Source organism: Chelonia mydas, chromosome 6 (assembly GCF_015237465.2).
Source record: "Chelonia mydas isolate rCheMyd1 chromosome 6, rCheMyd1.pri.v2, whole genome shotgun sequence".
NCBI classification, from domain to species: Eukaryota; Metazoa; Chordata; order Testudines; family Cheloniidae; genus Chelonia; species Chelonia mydas.
The window spans coordinates 100,219,142-100,243,944 of record NC_051246.2 but is presented as its reverse complement, the minus strand read 5'-3'; the positions used below and the strand labels follow the sequence as shown (position 1 = coordinate 100,243,944).

General features: G+C 42.2%; 1 protein-coding gene across 4 annotated transcripts in view; it reads left to right on the top strand.

The window, feature by feature from the left end:
- The window catches only part of EML5 (EMAP like 5), a 299,416-nt gene that overhangs the window by 128,293 nt on the left and 146,320 nt on the right, over positions 1 to 24,803 (top strand). For all 4 annotated transcript variants that reach the window (XM_043547824.1, XM_007055929.4, XM_043547826.1 and 1 more), the window contains exons 11-15: positions 1,941 to 2,108; positions 14,464 to 14,570; positions 14,982 to 15,100; positions 21,929 to 22,115; positions 24,364 to 24,469. In XM_043547824.1, the coding sequence (XP_043403759.1) occupies positions 1,941 to 2,108; positions 14,464 to 14,570; positions 14,982 to 15,100; positions 21,929 to 22,115; positions 24,364 to 24,469 (687 nt within the window). The remainder of the gene's footprint in view (positions 1 to 1,940; positions 2,109 to 14,463; positions 14,571 to 14,981; positions 15,101 to 21,928; positions 22,116 to 24,363; positions 24,470 to 24,803) is intronic.

The following is a 24,803-nucleotide window of genomic DNA, read 5'->3' as shown; positions in this document are numbered from 1 at the left end:
GGGAGCTTCAGGGTTCCCCCGCTGTTGGCTGCGGCTGGGCAGCTGCGGGGAGTCCCCCCATTGTCCGTGGCGGTTGGGCAGCTGCAGGGGTCCCCCATCCTTGTCGGTGGCTGGACAGCTGCAGGGTCTGCCAGTCCCTCTGCCACGGCTGGGCAGCTGTGGGGGGTCTCCCTGTTGCCCACCTCAGATGGGCAGCTGTGGGGAGTCCCCCCGTTGCTCGCCACGGCTGGGCAGCTGTGGGGAATCCCCCCACTAGGGCAGGGGCTGGGAGCTGCCGTCCCAGGGCAGAAAATGTCACGGAGGCCTATGGAAGTCACGGATTCCGTGACCTTGGTGACATAATTGTAGCCTTAGCTATGGTTAGATCATGTAAGAAATCTGTATCAAAAGGAATCAAATTTTGTTACTACTTTTGAATTTTTTTAGATACTGTAGGATGATTTGTGTCCTTTAATTTATCTATAAAATACACCTTAATGATGTAGGGATACTTGAGAAACATATAACTGATCCTAGAGCCCTAGATACATCCTCAGAATCCTCATGTAAATCTGCACTTACTTTACAATCAACTAGTTCTTTAAGGGTCACATACCCTTTGATGTTTTTTAATTCAAGCTATAACCAGAGCAGTCCCTTGGGTACGGCGAATTTGGGCAACCGCTCCGGCCTCGCGCTTTGGGGGCCCTGCGGGCCAGTGTGATTGGCTGGCGTCGTCAGTCCCGGAAGTGACAGATTCGTCACTTGGGCCCCAGGCCCCCCTCGGGATGGCCCTGGCTATAACTGTGTGACCCACCTAATGGGCTTGAGGACAAACATTAGGCAAGTTCACATAACCGTTTGGGTATTATAGAAATAGAATTTTACCATCCGTTTGTGCCCCTCAACAATGGCATGAATATCTAATGTTATTTTGCCTTATTCCCTTTTGCAAATACAGTTTAAGAAGTCCTTCAGATTTTGTTTTGTTTTCTTTTGATAGTCTTAAGGCATTTGCTAGTTGCTAACTGAGATAATCTAAAAAACCTGTCCTAAGAAGTATTTTCAGAAAATCTAAAAGAAACCAGCTTTCTCCTTCTTTTAAGTAGTTTTGAGCGTGACTAATTAAACAGCAAATTAATTTGCTGAAGAGAAATAATGAGAACGCCTGCAATGAGTTCTGTGAAGCCAATTTCTTTTTGACATATATCTGAATTTTGAGTTTGTTATGCAGGATTTGGTAACAGAGCTAACCAGATGTAATAGTAGTGATGAGTATGCATGACAAGAATTGCTTAACACTCAAAGTTCTTCAATGGGAAAAGTGGGAGCTGGCACTCAAAGCTTTCAGAGAGGGGAACCCAATTAAATATGTGCAAATAAAAATTAAAATGCCACTCTGTGATGGCAGGGAAAGTAAGCAATGGGATCTTGTACAAGGTGAGCAAAGTGATCCTAACGTAGTAAAAAGAAAAGGAGTACTTGTGGCACCTTAGAAATTTGTTAGTCTCTAAGGTGCCACAAGTACTCCTTTTCTTTTTGCAAATACAGACTAACACGGCTGCTACTCTGAAACCTGTCATAATGTAGTAAACTTAATGAAAGCCTAGCATGTGTCCCCTTCCTTTCTGCCTCTGCTTTTTCATCTGTTATAAACTGGTGCATGAAAGTAAAATTTTACTATTTGATATGCAGGCAGATTAGAGGCTGGGAATGGTATCATAATTTCGTGACTCTTTATGGATCCATTTTCCTGTTACAAAGCAGAGCAAATGGAATTCTAGTTATCCATATTGGTGGCATCTAGTGAGCAGATTTTTTTTTTAATTTAAAGCTTAATGGTTATTTTTTCACACATTGTATAGAAATGTTCCCTGTTTTTTAATCATTGTGCTTTTGAAAGATTTATTCTGAATACACGAAAATGCTTTCTTCCCCTTCTCCCCCCGCCCTTGTTCTAGGAGCAAAGTTTAAAAAATATCTTGGGCATTCAGCTCATGTGACAAATGTCAGATGGTCACATGATCATCAGTGGGTTGTTTCTATTGGTGGAGCTGATCATTCTGTCTTCCAGTGGAAATTTATCCCTGAACGGAAGCTGAAGGATGCTATTCACATAGCACCCCAAGGTGAGAGCTCATAACGTTCTTTTATGTTTAAAAAAGAAGGTGAAAAAGGTTAATATAAGTAGTAACATAGTTTATACATATTCAGAATTATCTAACCTTATGCATTGATCATCCTTAAAATTTTGCAGTTGCCTGAGGTAGCTAATATCATAACCCCAATATTTGTTGATACTTCCTAAGTATAGAGAGATTTGGCAAATATACTCATCACTTTCTTCATGCCCAGGTCATCCTAGGATCTGCTGTTGATCTCCGAGTTGCTCCAGGTCTCAGGAGGGTTTTAAGTCCTGGGCTCCTTGTGGGGGTCGTATTCCACTCAGGGACCTCTGCTTCTGGTGCTCTTTGTGCCAGTCCAAACCGGGTTTCTGTGGCCTCCTCGGTTTCCCAAAACATCCCGGCTCTGGAAACTTTGTTTTCCTTTCTATTGGCCTTCGCTGTTGCCGTCTCATTTGCTCTTACTGTTCTCGCTGCTATCTCTGCCGCTCTGCTCAACTTAGTTCTCCTCTTCTCATGGCTGGGCAGCTGCTGATTTCTTGTAGAGCCCATGACCTTGGGCCGGGGCCAGTGTCTTATCTTCACACGGAGCTAGCTGAATGTTTGAGTTAACTCGTTCTCTGTTCTTCTTCTTTCTCCCCCACTGGCCTCTCGTATTCTGCAAAGGAAACTTCCACTCTCCACTCACACACCTTTGACCCTCCCCAAAATGCTTTGCAATGCTTGCAACAGTGTTAGCCACATACAATGCTGATCTGCCTTTCCCGGAGACTCCCTGAGGGAGGGGGCCATTGGGGTGTGACATTCCCCCCCCTTGACTCCGAATCAACATTTTGTTGTGAGGGGTCACCACTTAGGTTTCCATCCTCCCTCTGACACAGTGACCAGGATTATTAGTGGCCTTCTACATAAACAGCAATATAACATACCCAAAATTGTTAGGGCAGCAACAATTGCATACACTAGCCAATAATGACTTCTGGCTTCATTAGTAACATAGCATAGCACATCCCCCTGTTGGCATAGGTGCCCCACTTGAATGTCTGTGGCAAAGGTAGCTTCCTCCAGATTAAACGTGTGCTGCAAAACTATAAAGGAGGAGGCATCTGTCTGGAATACGGTCAGTTGTTCCTGGGTGTGCATCAAGGGCAGGAAAACATTGGGTGTAATCCATGAAAAATTAAACACAACATAGTTAGAGATGTTAACCATACTTTGCATAACCGCGGGCCAATGCACCGAAATTTTTTTGTGCCTCAGAGTATAACAGCAAGTCAAGGGACACCCTGGGATAGGTGGTCCTCCAAACACACGCAGAGGTATTGGTAAACACATGGGCCTTAGTGGGGGCATATCCCGATGCCTCCCCTTCCCAGCAGATGTGTTGAACTATCTCATAAAAGCGACCTGGCATTGCCTTTTCTCTACATATCATTTGAGGGGACTCCATAGGCCAGAGCTGCCAAGTGTTGCCCTCTGCAATCCATATGTGCTGATAGAAGATGTAGTCAGCACATACCGCTTAGCCATGTCATTGGTGGGAGCCACCTCCCACACGTCGCGATGGACCACCCAATCCCAGATAATACGTGATGCCACATTCCTAGGATGCTAAGCTACAATTGCCCCCTCTGCCAATGGATAAGTGACCTTTTCTTCCACCATGGCCAATTCTGAACAGTGGTAAAATTAACAAAGGAGGACAAAAGCGTCAGACACCCGAGGATTCCCATAGATATGTGCCACCATACATACATTGTATCACACTAACAAATTCTGAAGGCCTGAAGCAGCATGAGCGGTCCCACCGCTCCTGTTCAGGGTGTCCCTGGGCGCTCGTTATTACTGCCTTATCCTGTTAACAAAGAAAGAGCGAGAGAAAAAGAACAACATAAATGTGCCTATTGGGGATACTGAGGCACATATAAAAAAACTCCCTGAATTATTAGTCATTCTGTTTCAGCCTTGGCTTTCATCATGGATATTGTTGTTGGCCTGGTTTAGGAGGTTCTAACAACAATATTACATCCTGAGATCAGTAATTGCTATTGTTTGCCAAAGGGATTCCCATTCCACTTCCACTCCAGGCCACCACAGGAGGAACAGGGTTTGTCCCAATGGGATCCAGGGGCGGCTTGGGGCCACCCACCAGGTATTTTGCTGTGGTCCTGCTGTGTCTATCCGGATTATGCACTGTCTCCAAGGCACCTCCCCTCCAGCCTCGCACCACATGGTGGCTCGGGCCCCATCAGTAGCTCGAGCCAGGGAGAGCCTTTGGAGGTATCTTCCCTGCTAATAATTACGATCATCCTGAGAATCCCATGGCCAGCTGGAAACCCGGATGTTCCAAGCAGATGGCTGGTCCACAACTGAGGCTCACGATGCCATGTCCAGAAACCTAGGGAGAAATATGTTTTGAATTGATTGGCATGCACCCATTTTAATTTACCGGGTAGCTGTAGCTGGTACACTACTAGGGAGATGCGTTTCACAATGGAGTATGGACCCACCCACTTAATGTCTAGGGTGTGGGCTGCTTTCCCCAGTTTTTGCAACATTATCTTGTCTTTAATTTGCCATCCCCAGATGTCTTTAATGACAATCTCCTTTGTCAGGTTCCTTCCCCACTCTGAACTCTAGGGTACAGATGTGGGGACCCGCATGAAAGACCCCCTAAGCTTATTCTTACCAGCTTAGGTTAAAAACTTCCCCAAGGTACAAACTTTGCCTTGTCCTTGAACAGTATGCTGCCATCACTAAGCATTTTAAACAAAGAACAGGGAAAGACACCACTTGGAAACGTCTTCCCCCCAAAATATCCCCCCAAGCCCTACACACCCACTTTCCTGGGGAGGCTTGAGAATAATATCCTAACCAACTGGTTACAAAATCATCAAAGATCCAAACCCCTGGATCTTGGAACAATGGAAAAATCAGTCAGGTTCTTAAAAGAAGGATTTTATTTGAAAAGAAAGGTAAAAATCATCTCTGTAAAATCAGGATGGAAAATACTTTACAGGGTATTCAGATTCAAAACGCAGAGGATCTTCCTCTGGGCAAAACCTTAAAGTTACAGAAAACAGGAATAAACCTCCCTCTTAACACAGGGAAACTTCCCATAAAACAAAAGATAAACTAATCCGCCTTGCCTGGCTTACTTATACTGGTTGCAATATTGGAGACTTGGATTAGGATGGGTTGCAGAGGATGGATTTCTGTCTGGCCTCTCTCAGTCCCAAGAGAGAACAACCACGAAAACAAAGAGCACAAACAAAAAGCCTCCCCCTACCCCAAGATTTGAAAGTATCTTGTCCCCTTATTGGTCCGTTGGGTCAGGTGCCAGCCAGGTTAGCTGAGCGTCTTAACCCTTTACAGGTAACAGGATGTTGCCTCTGGCCAGGAGGGATTTCATAGCACTGTATACAGAAAGGTGGTTACCCTTCCCTTTATATATGACACCCTTACACTTGGCCTTTTCCTTATCTAAAGCGGCCTCTACAGCTTCATGGTTTTCAAATAGCTCCTTCCTCAACTGGGCAAAGCTGAGTCTTTTTTGGTTGTGGTAAACCGTAAATGTGATTATTGGTAAACACAGTACTTACATTACATTTACATTTGTCAACTAGCGGGTTGCTAACACTTCCGTCCTCCCAAAACACTTCTTCCCAGGAATTAACACATACACATTGCCCATTATACAGTACTTTGGTCTCATTATCCAATTCATCCCACATACAGGATCCTAGTGAAATGTCTTTACTACAAGGCTCTGGAGCAACAGGTAAGGACAGGCATACCCACTTTTGAGGAGTCCGCTCGATACAACCTCTGGTGTCCAATTGCTTCCCTCCCTCCCCAGCCCACAGGCTCGAGGTCCAGGGTAGCCAGAAGGATCCCATGTGCAATATGGGGAGTGGGCTGACTTTCCATATCTTGGCCTCCAGAGCCTGTTGGTGTGCGATTTTAACAACAATTTCTCCCAATTAAAAGGTCTGGCCTTACTATGCTAAAAACATACTGCATCCATTTGTACTGACAAGTATCAAACAGCGATTTTTTATTTATTTATTTATTTATTTATTGCTTTAGCACGTGTGTCAAAACCTTAGTATTTCCTGATATTACCCAAAACATTTCGTTTTCCAAGGTGAACAAAGCAAGTATCTGCATTTCAGTACATCCCATAGCTACAGCAGTATGTTGTTTTTTTTTATTTCCATTTGTTTCTGTATTTGGCTGTCCTGTAGCTGGGACAGGGAGCTTAATTTATTCTTAACCTCCTCCATGTCTACAGTATTTATAATCCCTGCTCCAAAACCAGTTTCTCCTAATATGATGTCTGCTGCCTGAGGATGTTTCCTTGCAGCATTTGATACACAACAGTGCTAGCAGCAAGACAAACAACACAAGACAAAACAGAACACAATTTCTGTTGTGACAGTAGCTTCATGGTATTCTGGGTTGCTTTTCAGCTGGTATCAGCTTTTCCTGTTCTGCAGGACAAAAAACCCCGTATTTCTACCCCTTTGGGGGTGGCAGATTATTGCTTAAAATATTCCTTTCTTTTACAAATATCCTTGCTGATTGCAGGAAAGACAGAGGAATTACGTCCATATTTTCTCATTTGTTCTATAGGCAGGCCAGGTTTCAATGGCTTCTACTTTTATCAGTTAGGTAATTTCCATTAACACAGATGCTTTCTGGCTTGCTTTTGGATTCAAAGCCATTAGCAGCTCAGAGACTGTCTTAAAAGGGACACAATCAACTTTCACCAGAGTTTTGATTACTTTTAACTCCTGCTTCCAAAACACACATTTAAAAAGGAAAACGCAACCTATTGTGGTATATTTTTGCATTTCTTTTGCCCCTTTTACAATATACACTGGGGAAAATGCACATTCCTCCCATAATTTAATTTCCATAACATTAGCCATATCAATTTTTTCATAAGGTATAACCGTTTCTTTTATGCTCACGGAATTTTTATATACCCTTAGCAAAGTGACAGGTTGATTACCCAGAGCCACCTCAGCTCAGTGTGGGGCAATGTCTTTCTCTCTTTTACTACAGCTCTTATCTGCTATTTTGTTACCAAAAAACAAATTCAAAATCTTTTCCCATTCTCCTGGCTTTCACTGCCCTACTGCAGCCACGACTTTGGTCTTTAAGGTCCAAGATAACCCCTTATATTTTTTTAGCAAATTTGACTAAATTGTCCATAGTCAAATGATTTAAATCAGATTGTCTCTTTGTCTGGATTATTTACAGACATTCCTTTGGAAAAGGGCCCATTTTTCCTTCAGAGTGGCTGCAAAGAAACCAAGAATTTTCTTTTCTTTAACACTTTTCCTTTTTAACACTTTTACAGCGTTTAATTGCTTAACTCTGCAGAGGCTGGAGAGAATTAACCTCTCACTCTCTTTCCTTAAATCACTTGCTTATCTCCCAAAATGACACCTTCATCAACTCAGATTTTACCATTCCAAGTACTGTTTCAGGGATCTGAATTTCTCGTGCCTGTACTTTCTGCTTTCCTTATTCCAATTTCTTCATCTGTTGCCTTCCTGCTTGTCTGGGCCCGATCCTTTTTTTCTCACTGCACCATCCCCTTTCCATGGGCACAGGCTTCGTTTCATTACCAATTTAGCAAGGAAGGTGGGCTCCTTAATTAGCCCCCACCCTTCCTGGTCCCTTTCCTCTTCGTAATCACCCCACGGGTGCTCTCCTCATAGTTGGGAGTGCCGTGCATACAACCTTCTCCTCCTTTACCTGCTGGACCTCTCCTTGGTCTTAATGAGGGCTGCTATAGGGGTGCAACAAGGTTCTGCCTGAAATTGAGGATCCTCACAAAGGGAGAGCTCAAAGCCCTCACAGGGGTCACCAAAATCATCCCCGGTGAGGCTTGCCACCTGGACTGAATGTACAGCCAACTGACGTTTTAACTGTACAATTTTCTTTTCATGGTGAGCACACTGCCGTTGTGGCGGATGCTGAGCACGAATGGTCAAATCTTTGACAAGCCCCTGAAGGACCGGTACTTGCTTAGCCAGTGCTTCCAGACAGGTGCGTTCTTCCTTTTCCGCCCGGAAGTTCTGTCTCAAGGCCTGCAACTTGTCCTGGGCATAGGCTTGGGTTGCTGCCTGGTTAGTAATTTGCGCTTCCAGTTGCTCAATTTCCACCAGCTGTCGGGTGCACACTGCTTCCCTTTTCCCCAACTCTTCTTTCTGTCCGACAACGTTTGATACCACATGGCTGCTGCAGTCCATATTAACCCCACAGCTGCCCCTTTTACCCTTCTGCGTTTCATACTCGGCATATAGGTCTAACAAACCCTGCCAAGTCTGTACTCTTTTCTGAAGCTCCGCCACAGAACCCCAGGGATTGTATCCCACCTTGGTGAGAGCCCTCTCAGGCCGGGAGAGGTGCTCACCCCCCTTTGAAAGAGGCAGCAGGGTCCCATCCCTCTTTACTGCCTCCCCCATGGCTTGGGCATCAGGTCCACCTGCCTCCTGAGACGCCAGCTGACCGGGCAGCTGGACTACCTTGTCCGCGCTCCCTAATGTCCGTTCGTCTGGCATTGAACCCGCCATTGATGCCATCGCCCACAACTGCGGGACTCCTGAGTCCACAGCTGTACCCTTCTGTTTCCTGAATGTGCTCTCACAAACCGTTGGTACCACTCTTAAGGTTTTTTAAATCACTTGAGATTTCACGCTGCTCACGCCGGCACCAGAGCTTACAGTGCTCACCCCCCCCACACACACACTTGGAGTGGCTGGAGGAAGAGACACTAAGCCTCCCTCCGTATTACTCGGTCCAATCCCACCGAGGGTGCATATGCCCCTGCAAGTGCCCCTTTCGGGCAGAGCGAGAAACTCCAAAGCTCTCTTCTGCAAGTGCCCCTCTCGGGCGGAGCGAGAAACTCCAAAGCTCTCCTCTGCAAGTGCCTCTCTCACCTGGAGCGAGAGACTCCAAAGCTCTCCTCTTTCTACTCAGTCATACTACGACTGGGGGTGTATATGCCAGGGATTGTCCTTGTCACTTGGAGCGAGGATCTCTAAGTCCTCCTCTTGCCCGGTACTTCTACGACCGGGGGTAGACCCACTTCCACCCTTCCCCTGCCAACCGGGGTGGAGAGAGGAATGCTAAACCTCCCTCTGGTTCTCTGTCATGCTATGACTGAGGGTGGGGCTCACCTTTAATCATAAAATCCCCAACATGCAATATCAACAGTGCCAGACAGAGCAAACATGAAATACCAACGGCAAAGCAGTTGGTGCGTGCCGCAGGGCTACCCCCCCCTCCGCAGTTCTCCACCAAAACTGTGACAGATTTTCGTTATCAATCTGCCTGGGATGTCAGTTGATCAGGCTGATGCCACAGGATCTTTGGGGAGGAGGTACAGAACACATCAAGTGTCTAAGTTTTAAAGCTTTATTGATAAAATAATAAAATAACAGCAGAGAGTGCTGGGAACGTTCCCACGTCACTCAGGGGAAGAAAGAAAGCGTTAGTGCCCCACGCCCTAACCCACTTTTATACACACGCACTACCCGAGATTGGCCAGGCCTGGGTGTAACATCAGAAGAAGGGGGGGGGAGGGTGGATGGGAGTGGTGTCCTGGGCTCAGGTCGTCCGAGGATCCACTGTTGATCTCTGAGTTGCTCCAGTCTTGGGCTTCTTGCAGGGGGGATTCCACTGCTTCTGGTGCTCTTTGTGGCACCTCTGCTTCTGGTGCTCTTTGTGGCAGTCCAAACCGGCTTGCTGTGGCCTCCTCAGTTTCCCAAAACATCCCGGCTCCAGAGACTTTGTTTTCCCTTCTATTGGCCTTCGCTGTCACCATCTCATTTGCTCTCACTGTTCTCGCTGCTGTCTCTGCAGCTCTGCTCAACTTAGTTCTCCTCTTCTCACAGCTGGGCAGCTGCTGTTTTCTCGTCGAGCGCGTGGCCTTGGGCCGGGGCCAGTGTCTTATCTTCACACGGAGCTAGCTGAATGTTTGAGTTAACTCGTTCTTTGTTCTTCTTCTTTCTCCCCCACTGGCCTCTCGTATTCTGCAAAGGAAATTACCACTCTCCACTCTCACACCTTTGACCCTCCCCAAAATGCTTTGCAATGCTTGCAACAGTGTTAGCCACATACAATGCTGATCTACCTTTCCCGGAGACTCCCTGAGGGAGGGGGCCATTGGGGTGTGACACTGTAAGTGCAAAGACAATATTGAAGATTTTTAAGCATCACCACTATAAACGTACCAGTATTGTAATAGGGTTGCAAGGTGTCCATTTTTTTATTGGAAAGTCCGGTCGAAAAGGGAGCCTGGTAGCGTCCGGACACTAAAAGCCAGATTACCTGCAGTAACTGGTCACCACCACCGGGGAGGCGGGAGTGAGAAAAAGCCACAGCTTCTGCTGGAGTCTGGAGGAGCAGCAGAGCACTCTGGAATGGCTCTGACAGAGAGAGGAACCAGTGGCTCCCCCATCCTGTGCCAAGCGTGGCTCTCCCTGCCCTGTCCTGCCCCATTCACCTCTCCACCCCAGAGCATGGTTCTCTGTGCTCTGTCCTGGCCCACTCACCCTTCCATCCCCAGAGTGTGGCTTTCCCTTCCCTGCCATGTCCCAGTCACCCTCCCACCTCTAGAGCGCGTCTCTGCCTCCTCCGTCCTGCCCCACTCATCCCTCCGCCCCCAGAATGCAGCTCTTCCTTCCCCGTTCTGAACCACTCACCTCTCCACTCCCGGAGCATGGCTCTCCCTCCCCCATCCTTCCCCACTTACCTCTCCACCCCTGGAACGCAACTCTCCCTTCCCAGCGCTGCCCCACTTATCCCTCCACCCCCAAAGCATGGCTCTCCCTTCCCCGCCCTGCCCCACTCACCTCTCCACCCCCGGAGCCCGGCTCTCCCTTCCCTGCCCTGTCCCGGTCACCCCCTGGAGCCCGGCTCTCTCTCCAGTGTCCTGCCCCAGTCACCCCTCAAGCCCTGCTCAGCTGGCAAGGGGAGGGTAGTGGAGAGAGCAGCAAGTGACAGTGGTGGCGGGGAAGAGGAGCAGGGGCTGGGGCCTCAAGGGGAAGAGGTGGAGCAAGGGGCAGGGCCTGGGGCAGGGCCTGTGCCTCTTAGGAAGAGGCAGAACAGGAGGTGGGAGAGATTCCAGTGCTCAGTGTCCGGTTTTCAGAAATTAGAAAGTTGGCCACTCTATTTGAAAATGAGTTATTTTAGTTACTTGAGGAAATGTGTAATAATATGCTTTCATTGAGCATGTTATCAGTGACATAAGATTTAAGATTCATCTATTTAATTATTTAAATTCTAAAGCATTAACCCATGTGTTTGAGATTTCTCAATCAAGGCTCTCATTTTTAGAGTTGAAGCAAGCTATGGGCCCTTCAAGTATCCCATCTCTAACTTGCATAATTAGTGTTAAAGATCAGATTTAGGTCTCAATCCTGCAAAGACACAAGTGCTTAACTTTACTCACAGTCCATAAAGTAAAACATGCGCCTAAGTCCTTGTGGGACTGAAGCTTTATTTATCTATGTCAACATTAATGCACAATATCAATTAGTTTTATTTAACCGGTTTACGAGGGGTTTCTTTATATATCTATAAACTAGACTAAATGGGACACGTCGAGAATTGAGTTGCAGTCTTGAGACGAGAACTTTTTTGTCCCAAAAGCATGTTTGTTTAATTATTTTGCAAACAAATATAATATGGTATTGTATATAGTGTGTGATCTTGATACAAATCATGAATTTCCAAAAAATCATTCTTTTAATTAAATCAGGCTTTTATTTAAATTGCCTTGTTTTAATTCATTCTTACTTTGTAGTGGTATGTGGAAAAAGTGGATGTTTTATACTTATTCTTTTAATTAGAATTTCGTAATTGTTTAGTAACATTGTTTTTTGAGAATATTCTGTAAAGTTTTAGATCTAGCTGATCTCATTCCCACTTCTTATTGCGCAGGGCATATACAGAGGACAGTCTTCTCTGTCTCTCTCTCCCGACCCGTTCATAGACCTATCAGTTAATCTTCTAATACATATTTTACAGTTCATGGTCCAAATCCACAAACTGTTATGCCCATGCTTATCATTACATATGTGAGTAGTCCGATGAAAGTCAATATAAGAGTATCTTAATTTTAAAGAGTTTTTGTTTTAAATTTTCAAAAGTTACTACTGATTTGGGGCAACTCAGTTTCTGAGTGATCAACTTGAGACCTTCAAAGACTGCCTGAATTTCAAAGTGTAAGTGCTCAGGAATTATGAAAATTAGGCTTCTTTAAGGTGTCTCAAAATAGGAGCCTACAAGTTGAGGTATCCAAAATCAGCACTCACTTTTGAAAATGTAGGCCTTTATGCTTAAGACTAAAAGGTAATCGTGGGTAGGAAAAAGTTGCTATTTGGAAGGGTATTGTGGCAAAACAATTGTAGTATATTGTGTTTTCCTCTAGAAATTTGTCCAATTCAAATAAAATACCTTAGTAATAGTGACACTGAAATAAATCAGTTTTTAAAAAACAGTATTTTATTAGTTCATTCAATCTAGGTGCATCCTTTTCACATATGTCTCTTTGATCCCTGTGCCTAGCAGTGTGATTTTGAGTATGGCTTTAGTATGGAGGCAGTATTTTCTGTCTGATTAGCTCTTTCTGACAGTGACCAGAAATAAAATATTCATGCTGGTTTTGTTGGTTTTAATGGCAATTTTTTAGATTCTATTGATTGTTTACTTTTGCAGAGAAATCCAAAAAAGGAGTGATTAATATTTTCTTTTTTCCTTGCATTCTCACACTTGGGGACCTACAAGGTTGCAACTAATTGTACGTACAGCTGTTAGGAAAAACAGTATGTACGTACAGCTGTTAGGAAAGACAAATGATATGCTTTTCTGGCAGTACCACCAATAATCAGATGACTTAAATGTGCACTTGATCAAACTCCATCTGATGGAGTCTGTCAGGCCTTTCCTGTCCACTTGCTGGAGGCATCACCCTGAATACGTCCTTGCTCAGGCTGGGCTATCAACAAGGCACAGTCCTCCAGAGGTTTAGCAGGGCTAAGAGGAGACACTGACCAATCAAGAGCCAGCAGGCCAGTTAAGAAGGCTTGTTTGCTAATTCTCAGGGTCAGAACTGGGTGAGACTGGGATAGATGAGGAGATTTTCAGTGCTAGCCCAGAACCCCAGGGCCAGGTCAGGGCCTTGCCTTCTAGCACGGCAACTAAGTGCTTGCCTTTGAGGTTTTATTTGTTTATTTAAAGGTGCAGACAGTCAGATTCTGAATTTGCAATTATTTAACTCTGAGCTTATGGCACAGGCCACTCTGTTCCAACCATGCGGCCCTAACTTGTGGACTAAGGAAAGGGATACCTGCAACACTATGTTTGACCCCCCAGGTGGCACTGTGGGGCAGATCCCACCTGTGACACTCTGATACTGAGTTTGTGTTTTTACAATACCTCATGGAAATAAGAATGGATGTGAATGAATTTATTAGAGCTCATTTGCAGTAAGACAGAAGTGAATCTAATAATATGGGGAAGGATCTAATGACACGAGCAGTTGCAAATGTAACATTAGTCTTCACCAATGAGTTTCAGAGTCTCAGGCACGTATCACCAGTTCACCAAGATCTGTAGTCTACATATGAGTGTAATTCACTTTCTTTGTTATGATCCCTCAATGATCTAACATCCATTTATGTGAAAGGGGCTTTCTGCTCCTGTACCACCACTGAAGTTAAAATCTGTTGGGTCATTTTCACTGTTGGCTCCAGAACTTAAACTTTATGTATCTGGTAACAACACATTATCATTGGAGGACCCATGCCTCTGGAATCTGCTGGAATGCCAAAAGTAAATAAGACGCACTGGCTCCAATATTCAAAGGTAAATAAACTTGTATCTACAAAAAACTGCTTTTGTGCATACATATTATAGAATCAGAGAAATGTAGGGCTGGAAGGGACCACGAGAGGTCATCAGTAGGGGAAACTTAAGGTACAGACACATCTTGCCCAGGTTCACTTAGCAGATCATTCACAGAGCCAAGAATGGAACCTAGGTCTTCTGTCTTCCAGTCAAGTGCCCAGTCCACTGGACCCCACTGCCTGTGAAGTGAGTTTAATATGTGAAGCCTAGCTATCAAAAAGGAAGAAAAAAGCAAGCAGTCCAAATTTGAAAGTACTGTTGTATTAGGAGAATTGATGATAATTTCAGATGATCTTTTCATGGTTTAGTAGCTCATGTTGTGGTAAATATCAGCAGTCAGGCATAAGGCAGAATTGTTGTTGTATTTTTCTGAACCATGCGCTATTTTAATTAATTGTTTCCATCTACATTTTGGTTTTCTTGATCACAGAAAGTCTGGTTGATTCTAACAGTGATGAATCAGATTCAGATCAATCTGATGTTCCAGAGCTAGATTCTGAAATTGAACAAGAGACTCAGATCACATACCGTCGACAGGTAAGACTTGAGATTTAATGGCACAGGGACAAATCCTGAAATATTTCCCAAGGGTTTACTTGGTCCTTTCTCAAAAAAAGCGCTGAAGTCAATAGGAGTTTTACCTGAGTAAGGACTGAATAGAAATTGAGCAAGGATGTTAGGATTTAGCCCATTGCCAGTAGCTGACACATTCAAAGACAACAGAAAGCTCAGTGGCTGGATGTATTCACAACACTTCATATCATGCTGTATGGTTTGTAATTTAAAAAGAAATTGTATACCCAGTTGGCTACAGTCATTGCAAATGTCTGCAGTAATGTCAATGTGCCATTCTTGTGGAAAACTGAACTGATCTATAGGTTTATTTCTCAGATACTTGTTCTTCCTGAAAACATATTTGTTTATATGTATGTGTACTCTTTCATAAAGGTTTACAAAGAAGATCTACCTCAGCTTAAAGAGCAATGCAAAGAAAAACGAAAAAGTGCAGCTTCTAAAAGAAGAGAGAGAGCTCCAGGGAACAGTATAAGATTACACTTTGTTCATGGGTATGAAAAATTGAGTTTTCTCTAAAAGCAGACTGGACAGATTCATTTTCTGTTATAAATTTGTGGCAACAAAAATAGAAATGTAAGATTTAAATATGTGATGAACCAACTGAAAATTAAGATCAGATGCTGTGTTTTAGACACTTTTTACAGACACACAAGTCTTTAAACTAAATATATATACAGCAGTGGTTTTGCTGCCCAGCTAGATTACACCGTAAAATTCCTACTGGTAACTCAGTTGGTGTGTCATTATTTTATAGTGCTATCTAAATATAAGACTTGAATGTCACCTAACCATATTTTTCTGCATCTGGGAATGAATCTCTCTTTCTCTGGCTTTACCAGGGACTCTGTCGTTAAGACTGAGTTGAGTTTTCTACTTAAAGCTGGGTATCAGCCTCTTTGTTATCTAAGAAAAATATAATGTGTCCTCCCCAAAATTCAGCACATACTCTTTGAATACAGAACTAATTTTTGGAGAATTTACAAGTAAATCTATTAATTTAGGAATTTAATTTAATTCAAAATTAGCCCTTTAAGAAACTTCATACCCATTTTCACATGCTTTTTTGCTTCTAATAAACTCAGTAACTGAATAATACTTCATACTTTCCAGATTGCTAAAGCTCAGTGAAGTCTTGTACCTGGGCTATATTTTAATATTTTTTCAGGATTAATAGTCCTTTTTCCCCATTAGTTTTCATAACTGAAAGTATTTCTATCAAGAGAAAGGAAGTGGAGGGAATTAAGGAAAATATTATAGTTATTACATTAGAATAATAGGCAGAAGTATAACTTCCTCCCTGTATTAAACAAAAGCTATGTAAAACTTTAAGGAAGTATATGGAAACCAACTAATATTGCACTTCCTACCAAACGATGACTCTGTGGCAGAATGGAAATCTGCTCTGTGAGGTTTGATAAATGCATATTACGAAGGTCATGATGATAGTGTGCAAATTTTGTCAAATGAGAGTGATGCTCTCCACCGTCAATGCCACTAGACACCTTTTAGAGATTTCCTCTAGGGTTAGTTTCTGACATGATTTTTAAAAAGTGAACTTTGGGAAATTAAGGGAATTAATCAAGGAAGTCAACTGGACTGAACAGCTTAAGGACTCAAATGTGTAGGAGGCATGAAATTTCTTCAAATCAGTTATTCAAAAATTATCTGAAATTGGCATTCCCAGCAAAGGAAAAAACTTGTAAGGAAAGTTGTGAACCAAGTTAGATGAATAACCACGTCAAAAAGGTTATTCGAAGTAAACAGAGACCCTATAGGAAATGGAAAAAGGGGTTGATCAGCAAAGAAAGCTACACTGTGGAGGTTAGAACACGTCAGTGAAATTTGCTACAAGTCAAACTGAATTAGCTCTTGCCAAGGAAATTAAAATAAATATTGAGGTTTTTTAGTTATATAAATAAAAAGAGAATAATGAAGGGTGTGGTTGGGCTGCTATGCAGTGTGGATGCGAAGGAGTTTAAAGGAAATCTAGGTATAGCCCCAAAACTAAATGAATACTTGACCTCAGTTATCAATAAGGATGCTAACATGGAACATGCTCATGAAGGCAATACAGCTGAAGGAAATGAGAGCTAAAAATGGAAATCACCACATCTAAGGTGGAAGGTTCATCATGGAATACAGATAGAACTGTCACGTGGGTTTGCTAGTCTGGTAGCAAGGATGTTTAATAGTTCTTTATTTGCAAGTAGTGCCATTTGACTGGAGAATAGTTAATGTGATATCTATATTTAAGAAAGGGAAAAGAAGTGATCTGGGAAATTACAATTCTGGTTGTCTTATCTCAGTAGTATGCAAGGCTTTAGAGCAAATTATTCAGGAAAGAATAATAAAATTAATGGTAAAGGGGATGTAATGTAACATGGATTTACCAAAGGTAGATCATGCCAGACTACCTGATTTCCTTTTTTGAAAAAATAACTGATTTCTTAGATAAGGGAAATGCAGTAGGTCTAATATATTTGGACTTCAGTTCAAGAATTTGAAACAGTACCACATAGGAAATTATTTGTTAAATTAGAGAGGATGGGGATCAGTACTAGAATTGTAAGGTGGATAAGGAACTGGCTAACAGGGAAAATGCAGTGGGTTGTGCTGAAAGGTGAGGTATCAGACTGGTGAGAGGTTACTAGTAGAATACCTCAGGGATTGGTTTGCGGACCAGTGTTATTCAATTGTTTATTCATAACTTCTGGACAAGGCATTTATTGATATTGCCCATGTTTGAATATCAATATGAAACCTTGTGTTCACTAACTTGGGATCATGTTGGCTCTTCAGCTTGTTCTAGATGCCAAGATAGCAGCAATCAGTTTTTGTAAATATTCATTTTATGAGGAGGTTATTTTTTTCTTTTGCAAGTGACTGTCACCACAACCCATACCTTTGTCACCTCCATATAGCCTCACTTATGTATGTTGTACTTGAAGCATTACTTGAAGATGACTTGGAAACTTCAGCTAGTTCAGAATGCAGCTGTCCATTTATTTTGTGGTGCTTTGTTTATGGTGCATATTGTACTTACACTCCACTCTGTATGGCTGCTTTTCTTTAGTGGTCCCAAGGAGTCTCTCAGAATCCAGCTCATCCTTCTCTCGGTCAGAGAGTTGGGTTCTGGAGTTTCATCTTGATGTTTCTCCTGCTTGATTCCTTTGGTTTCATTTAGTCACTTCTAGACCACATTATCATTCATTAACTGTAAACCATTCATTGGAGTTGTTTGTGTCAGAGTCTGACAAATAGATAGGAGACTCTGCTCTGGGTAGAATTGTTCCATTACTGAGTCTGATTCACCAAATCCTGGTTCAAATATCCAACCATCTCTAAACTGTTTTGCACTAGGACACCATAGCGAGGCGGAGTGGCCTCCCTCTGACTCTGACAGGGAGGACTCCCCGTCCCGGGGTGGACAGAGCCAGGCTGGTCTCATCCGTTGTGCTGGAAGCAGAGGGGTAGAACAAGAAGTATAAGAGGCAGAGCCTTCAGCTCTGTTGAGGGAGAGCCAGGGAAGGAGTTGGATGTTGCTGCCTTGTTGCTGGTCCCTGAACCAGTAACTGAGCTGTATCAACCCTTGCTTCTGAAGTAATACCTGGAAGAGCTGCCGCCAGGCAAATACCCCGAGAAGCTGTTGGAACTGCCGGTGGCGGAGTATCCCAAGGAACCTGAGGGCCAATGGGTGATTAAGCCGTACGAACACGTATGGGTAGGAAGTAGCCCAGGGAAACCAGACATTAGTCCGGTTGTGTTGCTGAAATCATGGTCAGCGTGTTTTGACAGGATCCCTGCTGACTCAGTGGTGGGATTTCCCGCCACTGTTAGGGTCCTAGGCTGGGACCTGGTGGTGTAGGGTGGGCCCGGGTCCCCCTACCCACTGCTGCCAATCCCACCCTGGGGTGGCAGGCTACCCACCTTGGGCCAAATGGTCTGCATTTGTTTGCAGTCTGCCCAGCCGAGGAGCTGGGCCATAGACTTATTTTTCTCGGCCCTCTGAGAGGGCTTGAGCCTGACTGTTTACTATTGCTCTACCCTGCTTAGAGGGTGGAGCCTGACCTGCTTGCTGCCTGCTCCAACCAGACTGTTATTGCTCTGCCCGGCCCAGAGGGCCTGAGCCTGATTGTGGTGGTTGTCTGCCCAAGCCAGGGGGCTGTTCTAAAGGTTGCCAGTTGTCCTGTCATGAGGGGCCAGTGCCCTAGACTCTTTACTGACTTACTGTGCTAATCCCCTGTTGATCAGCTCTCAGCTGCTAGGTGGTGTAGCGAGGTGAAGTGGCCTACCTCTGACGCTGACAGAGAGGGACCACTCCAAATCTCTTCAGACACTTTTTATTAATAGCTTACATTTTATATATCTTGTAGCTATAATTTTTTCTAATTCTTTTTCTTAAATTCCTGGGCCTTTTATGGTGACTTCAGTAACATGGGGGGACCAAATAATGTTGTTTTTTTATCTGCTTTCGTCTATCTTTAAACAGAAAGAAAAGTCAGGAGCAAGCCCTGGAGTCAGGGAGTTAAGAGTCTGCTGTGGGTTGTTCATGCACTATCCAGTGGGCAGAGAAGTTTCCAAAGCTGGGCAGTGCTGACAGCACATCTCCACAGCATGAACATGTAGAGTCAGTATTCTCCAAGAACTATAGTGACTGCTGTTAAATAACCTCTTCTTGTTGGATCTACAGAAAATGTAAAATTGTTCGTGAAGTTATATAAGTTTCTTCACAAGTAATTGAGAGCAATGGATGCTCAAAACATAAATCAACATGTTGCTCTGAGTTGTATGCTTAAGTCTGCTTTACAAAAGAACTTTACATATTTTCTGAATGTGCCTTTCCTGCTGCCTGTGAATAGTCACTTTACAGTGAGGCAGGTAGCCTCACTGTGTGTTATCTGTAATGAGTGTCAATGGTTCAAATAAGACAGATTACCTTCTGATGTTATAGTATACAAACTTAAATCATAATTACAGATAACTGTCATGGGAGTAAGCATGGAGATATTTAATGGAGAAGCTAACTTTTGGGAGACAAAAGCTGGAAATGCTGGTGCATCACTATTGGTAACTAGATCAGATAGCTACAACAGGATTAAGTTACGAATGTCCTTAAAGTTTAAAACAAGAAGCTTGTATTTGATCTGGAGCTGAATGAGTAGCCAGTGGAGGAAACTTAAAGAGGAGGTTGATTTGGTCAGAGTGACAAACCTCAAAGATTATTTCAGCAGCAGCATTCTAAATAGACTGGAGGAGTGTAGAAAAGTTGTAATAGGGAAGGCATGACATGTTGATAAAGGGATGTGAGTTTTCACTTTGTAGTCAGAGGAAAGGCTTGATATCAGAGATGCTGTCTAAGAAAAGGAGGCAAGATTTATAAATGGCTTGAATGTGTGGGTGCAATGAGAAGACCAAGTGAAAACTGACACCTAGGTTGTGGGCCTGAATGACTGGGGTGATAATAGCATTGACAATGGTGATAGAGAGTGGGAGCAGAGGAAGGACTTGGGCGGAAAGGCCAAGAGCTCAGTTTTGGTTACGTTGAGCTTAAGATGCCAACTGGACATGCACAAAGAGATGTCAGAAAGACAGACCAAGATACTACATTGGATGAAGGGAGATAACTTATCAATAGAGGGGTAGATTTGTGAATCATCAGCATAATGATGGTAGTAAAAACCATGCATGTGCACTTTGATGGCTATGGCATACTTACCGAGCTAGATAAAGAGCAATGGAGCCAGCCTAAGCAAAGGAGTCAAAGTGGGTTTCTGGAATGAGAAAGTGAAGAGGCGAGGCATCCTTGAATGGTGTCAGAAGGAGTTCCTCTGGGAGGAGCCAACCATCAGATTGGTGATGGCAAAAGGATCTTTGACATTGGGAAGAAGCCAGCCAGTAGATGTTTTGGGGTTCTGATGGCACGATAAATCCTTCGTGTCATTTTTCAGTATGTACTTACAGTAAAGGTATTTTTATTTCTGATCATGACACAGATATACTGCCTGGAGTCATCATATTATCTTGTTCTGTGATCCTCTTAGATTTCACAGACTAAGTAGGTTTTGGCTCACTACTTGAATGATAGACTCCAAGAAACTCCTTGATACCGCAAGAAGTAACGCAGGTACTGCAACTCCTCAGTACTGCATGAATCAGTAGGTGGCACTTTGGTTGACTACTGGCTCAAAACAATACTCCAGCATTGTGGTAATGGAGCCCTTTGCCGCTGGAGTATTGTTTTGACCCAGAAGTAAACCAAAGTGCCACCTACTGAATCATGAGCTACACTCAAAACCAAAGACTAGCGCTAAATAAAAACCAGAATTTCTGTCCTGTAAGAAATTCTAATATTTCAATGTTTGTTTCTGTGTCAAATCAGGACAAAAAAATTGAAATATCCAAATCTTTGAAAGAAAAGTTCCAAAGATTTAGATTTTGAGATGGCAAAATGATTTGTTTTGACAAGTTCATTGAAACTAAATGCTTTATTTTGAGTCTTTTGGACAACTGCATCTGCCTGTGGTGCTGCATTTCCTTCTGGGAGTTGTATTTTGGGTGCCTCATGCTTTCATTTTCCCTTATCAACTGGACTACATCTCCCATGATGCATCCACAGTCACATGACTCCCAGGATGCACCACACAGTTGGGTCAAAAGAGAAACTATGGTGCGTCAAGAGAGATGAAGTCCAGCCCCAAACTCTAGCCTTTAAGACAGAATGAGGCATGAAGCACTGGAGTACCACAGGCAGATGCAGTTGAACACTAAACTGACTCAAAACAAAATCTTTTAGTTCAGTTCAACAAACTGAAATGTTTTGATCTGGGTTGAACCAACCTGAAATAAAATGCATTTTCCACTGAAAAATCATTTTGACTGAGAACTCCTGACTAAATTCACCCAGGATCCTAGCCACTTGTGATGTAGAAAGAAAATGTTAAGCCTGGTATTCTGGACAAATTCCAACCTGTACAATTGCATGCAATCTACCTAAAGTCCCCCTGCAGTTTCATTTGGAAAAAAATATTAGTCTTTTACTTCCTGTTCTAAACTTCTTTTGAAGCATTACTGTTAAAAAACAGTCTCTTTCAAGTTAGGGGTAGATGTAATGATCTTTGCATATTAATTGAAGTTTGTAAAGTAGTATTCTTTGGAAATAGAGATATGAATCATTTTTAATACTCCTGTGTAGTACTTGGTAAATCATTTGTAAGGTGTTACTTAATTTAAGAATTGAATGTGTCCTGATTGTTTTTATATCGTTAACTACTTAGCATCTATGCTTGTGATCTTGATCTAAAAACTATTTTTTTAATTAGTTACAGAGGTTATGATTGTCGGAGTAATCTATTTTACACTCAGACTGGTGAAATTGTATACCATGTTGCAGCAGTGGGCGTAGTATACAATCGGCAGCAGAACACACAGCGTTTTTATCTGGGTCATGATGATGACATTCTTTGCCTTGCTATTCATCCCTTGAAGGACTACGTGGCAACAGGCCAGGTAGGATAAATGTTTATATGCATTAGAAATTTGAAGTTACAGTACTTTAGTGAATTTACACATGCATATTTAGGATTTTGCAGTCTACAAATATGCAGGTAAATTTTTGAAATTGTGTTGGGGACAGAGAGAGGTCTAAAAATTGAGAACCTCAGCTTTTTTCTAGGGCGGTCAAGTGATTAAAAAAAAGTTAATCGTGATTAATCACACTGCTAAACAATAATAGAATACCATTTATTTAAATTTTTTTGGATATTTTCTACATTTTCAAATATATTGATTTCAGTTACACAACACCATACATAGAGTACAGTGCTCTCTATATTTGCACTGTAAAAAACAAAAGAAATAGTATATTTCAATTCACCTAATACAAGTACTGTAGTGCAATCGCTTTATCATGAAAGTTGAACTTGCAAATGTAGAATTATGTACAAAAAATAACTGCATTCAAAAATAAAACAATGTAAAACTTTGGAGCCTACAAGTCCACTCAGTCCTACTTCTTGTTCAGCCAATCACTGAGACAAACAAGTTTGGTTACAATTTGCACAAGATAATGCTGCCCACGTCTTGTTTACAATGTCAACTGAAAGTGAGAACAGGTGTTCGCATGGCACTGTTGTAGCTGGCATACAAGATATTTACATGCCAGATGCGCTAAAGATTCATATGTCCCTTCATGCTTCACCACCATTCGAGAAGACATGCGTCCATGCTGATGATGGGTTCTGCTCGATAACGATCCAAAGCAGAGAGGACCAATGCATGTTCATTTTCATCATTTGAGTCAGATTCCAACAGCAGAAGGTTGATTTTCTTTCTTGGTGGTTTGGGTTCTGTAGTTTCCGCATTGGAGTGTTGCTCTTTTAAGACTTCTGAAAGCATGCTCCACTCCTCATCCCTCTCAGATTTTGGAAGGCACTTAAGATTCTTAAGCCTTGGGTTGAGTGCTGTATCCTTAGAAATCTCACATTTGACAAAACGCAAAGACAGTACCAATCTGCTGTGAAAGTGTTCTTAAAACTAACATATACTAGGTCATCATCCGAGACTGCTATAACATGAAATATATAGCAGAATGTGGGTAAAACAGAACAGGAGGCATACAGTTCTTCCCCAAGGAGTTCAGTCACAAATTTAATTAACGCATTATTTTTTTAACGAGCATCATCAGCATGGAAGCATGTCCTCTGGAATGGTGGCCGAAGCATGAAGGGGCATATGAATGTTGAGCATATCTGGCACATAAATACCTTGCAATGCCAGCTACAAAAGTGCCATGCAAACACCTGTTCTCACTTTCAGGTGACATTGTAAATAAGAAGTAGTGAGCAGTCCCCTGTAAATGTAAACAAACTTGTTTGTCTTAGCAATTGGCTGAATAAGAAGTAGGATTGAATGGACTTGTAGGCTCTAAGGTTTTACATTGTTTTGTTTCTGAGTGCAGTTTTGTAACAAAAAAAATCTACATTTGTAAGTTACACTGTCACGATAAAGAGATTGTACTACAGTACTTGTATGAGGTGAACTGAAAAATACTCTTTCTTTTGTTTATCATTTTTACAGTTCAAATATTTGTAATAAAAATAACATAAAGTGAGCACTGTACACTTTTTCTATTCTGTGTTGTAATAGAAATCAATATATTTGAAAATGTTGAAAAACATCCAAAAATATGTAATTCATTTCAATTGCTATTCTGTTGTTTAACAGTGCGATTAATCGCGATTAATTTTTTTAATCGCAGTTACTTTTTTTGAATTAATCACGAGTTAACTGCGATTAATCCACAGCCCTACTTCTTTCCAGTTAGATATATTTCATCAATTTTGACAACTGACTGAGTTTATAACTGATTAACTCTCAAATGAGCATGAATAAATTTACATTTTTATTTTATTTTTTAAAAATCAACATTATATTGTGTTGCCACTGTAAGATAACATATAGAAAAAAACTGAATACAAATAACATTTTTACATTGTTAAAGGTAGCTGCCAAAAGCAAATTTTCTCATACTCTGGATTTCCAGTTTAGACTGTTTTATATTATCATCTGTCTGAATTCTATATGTATGCTCAAAATCTCAGTGCTGTTATTGTTTACAATAAGATGCTATTTTATCAATCTAAAGACAGTACATACCTTTCGTACTTTTTCACAGGCATCCTTTTCTGATAAACATCTTCTTTCAAAAGCTTTGTTCTTTGATACAAAAGAATGCCTAAAATCCTTTATATTTTAGGTTGGTCGGGATTCCTCAATACACATTTGGGATACAGAGACAATCAAACCACTGTCAGTATTAAAGGGCTATCACCAGTATGGCGTTTGTGCTGTTGATTTTTCAGGTAAAATATATTAAAAAATATATATATACATATTTCATCTTGCTTTTTTTGTTTGAAGGTATACTGCAAGTCAGTTTGTAAGTGTGATCTCCTCTTCGTGCTTAGATATGGACCACATCCAAGTTTTGCAGTTAAAAATGCTTTCTAGCGATCACCCTGAAATGACAAAGATTCTCTAATAATAAATATTCTCTGTAGAAAGCTACTGTTCAATTTCACACATCTGGAATGAGATCAAAGAGCATGTTCTCCAAATCAAAAGAGCTGGAATGAATCACTTTAATAATAACTAGTCCTTTCCTTGTCACAAGCAGTGCCACAAATCCTAGGCCTT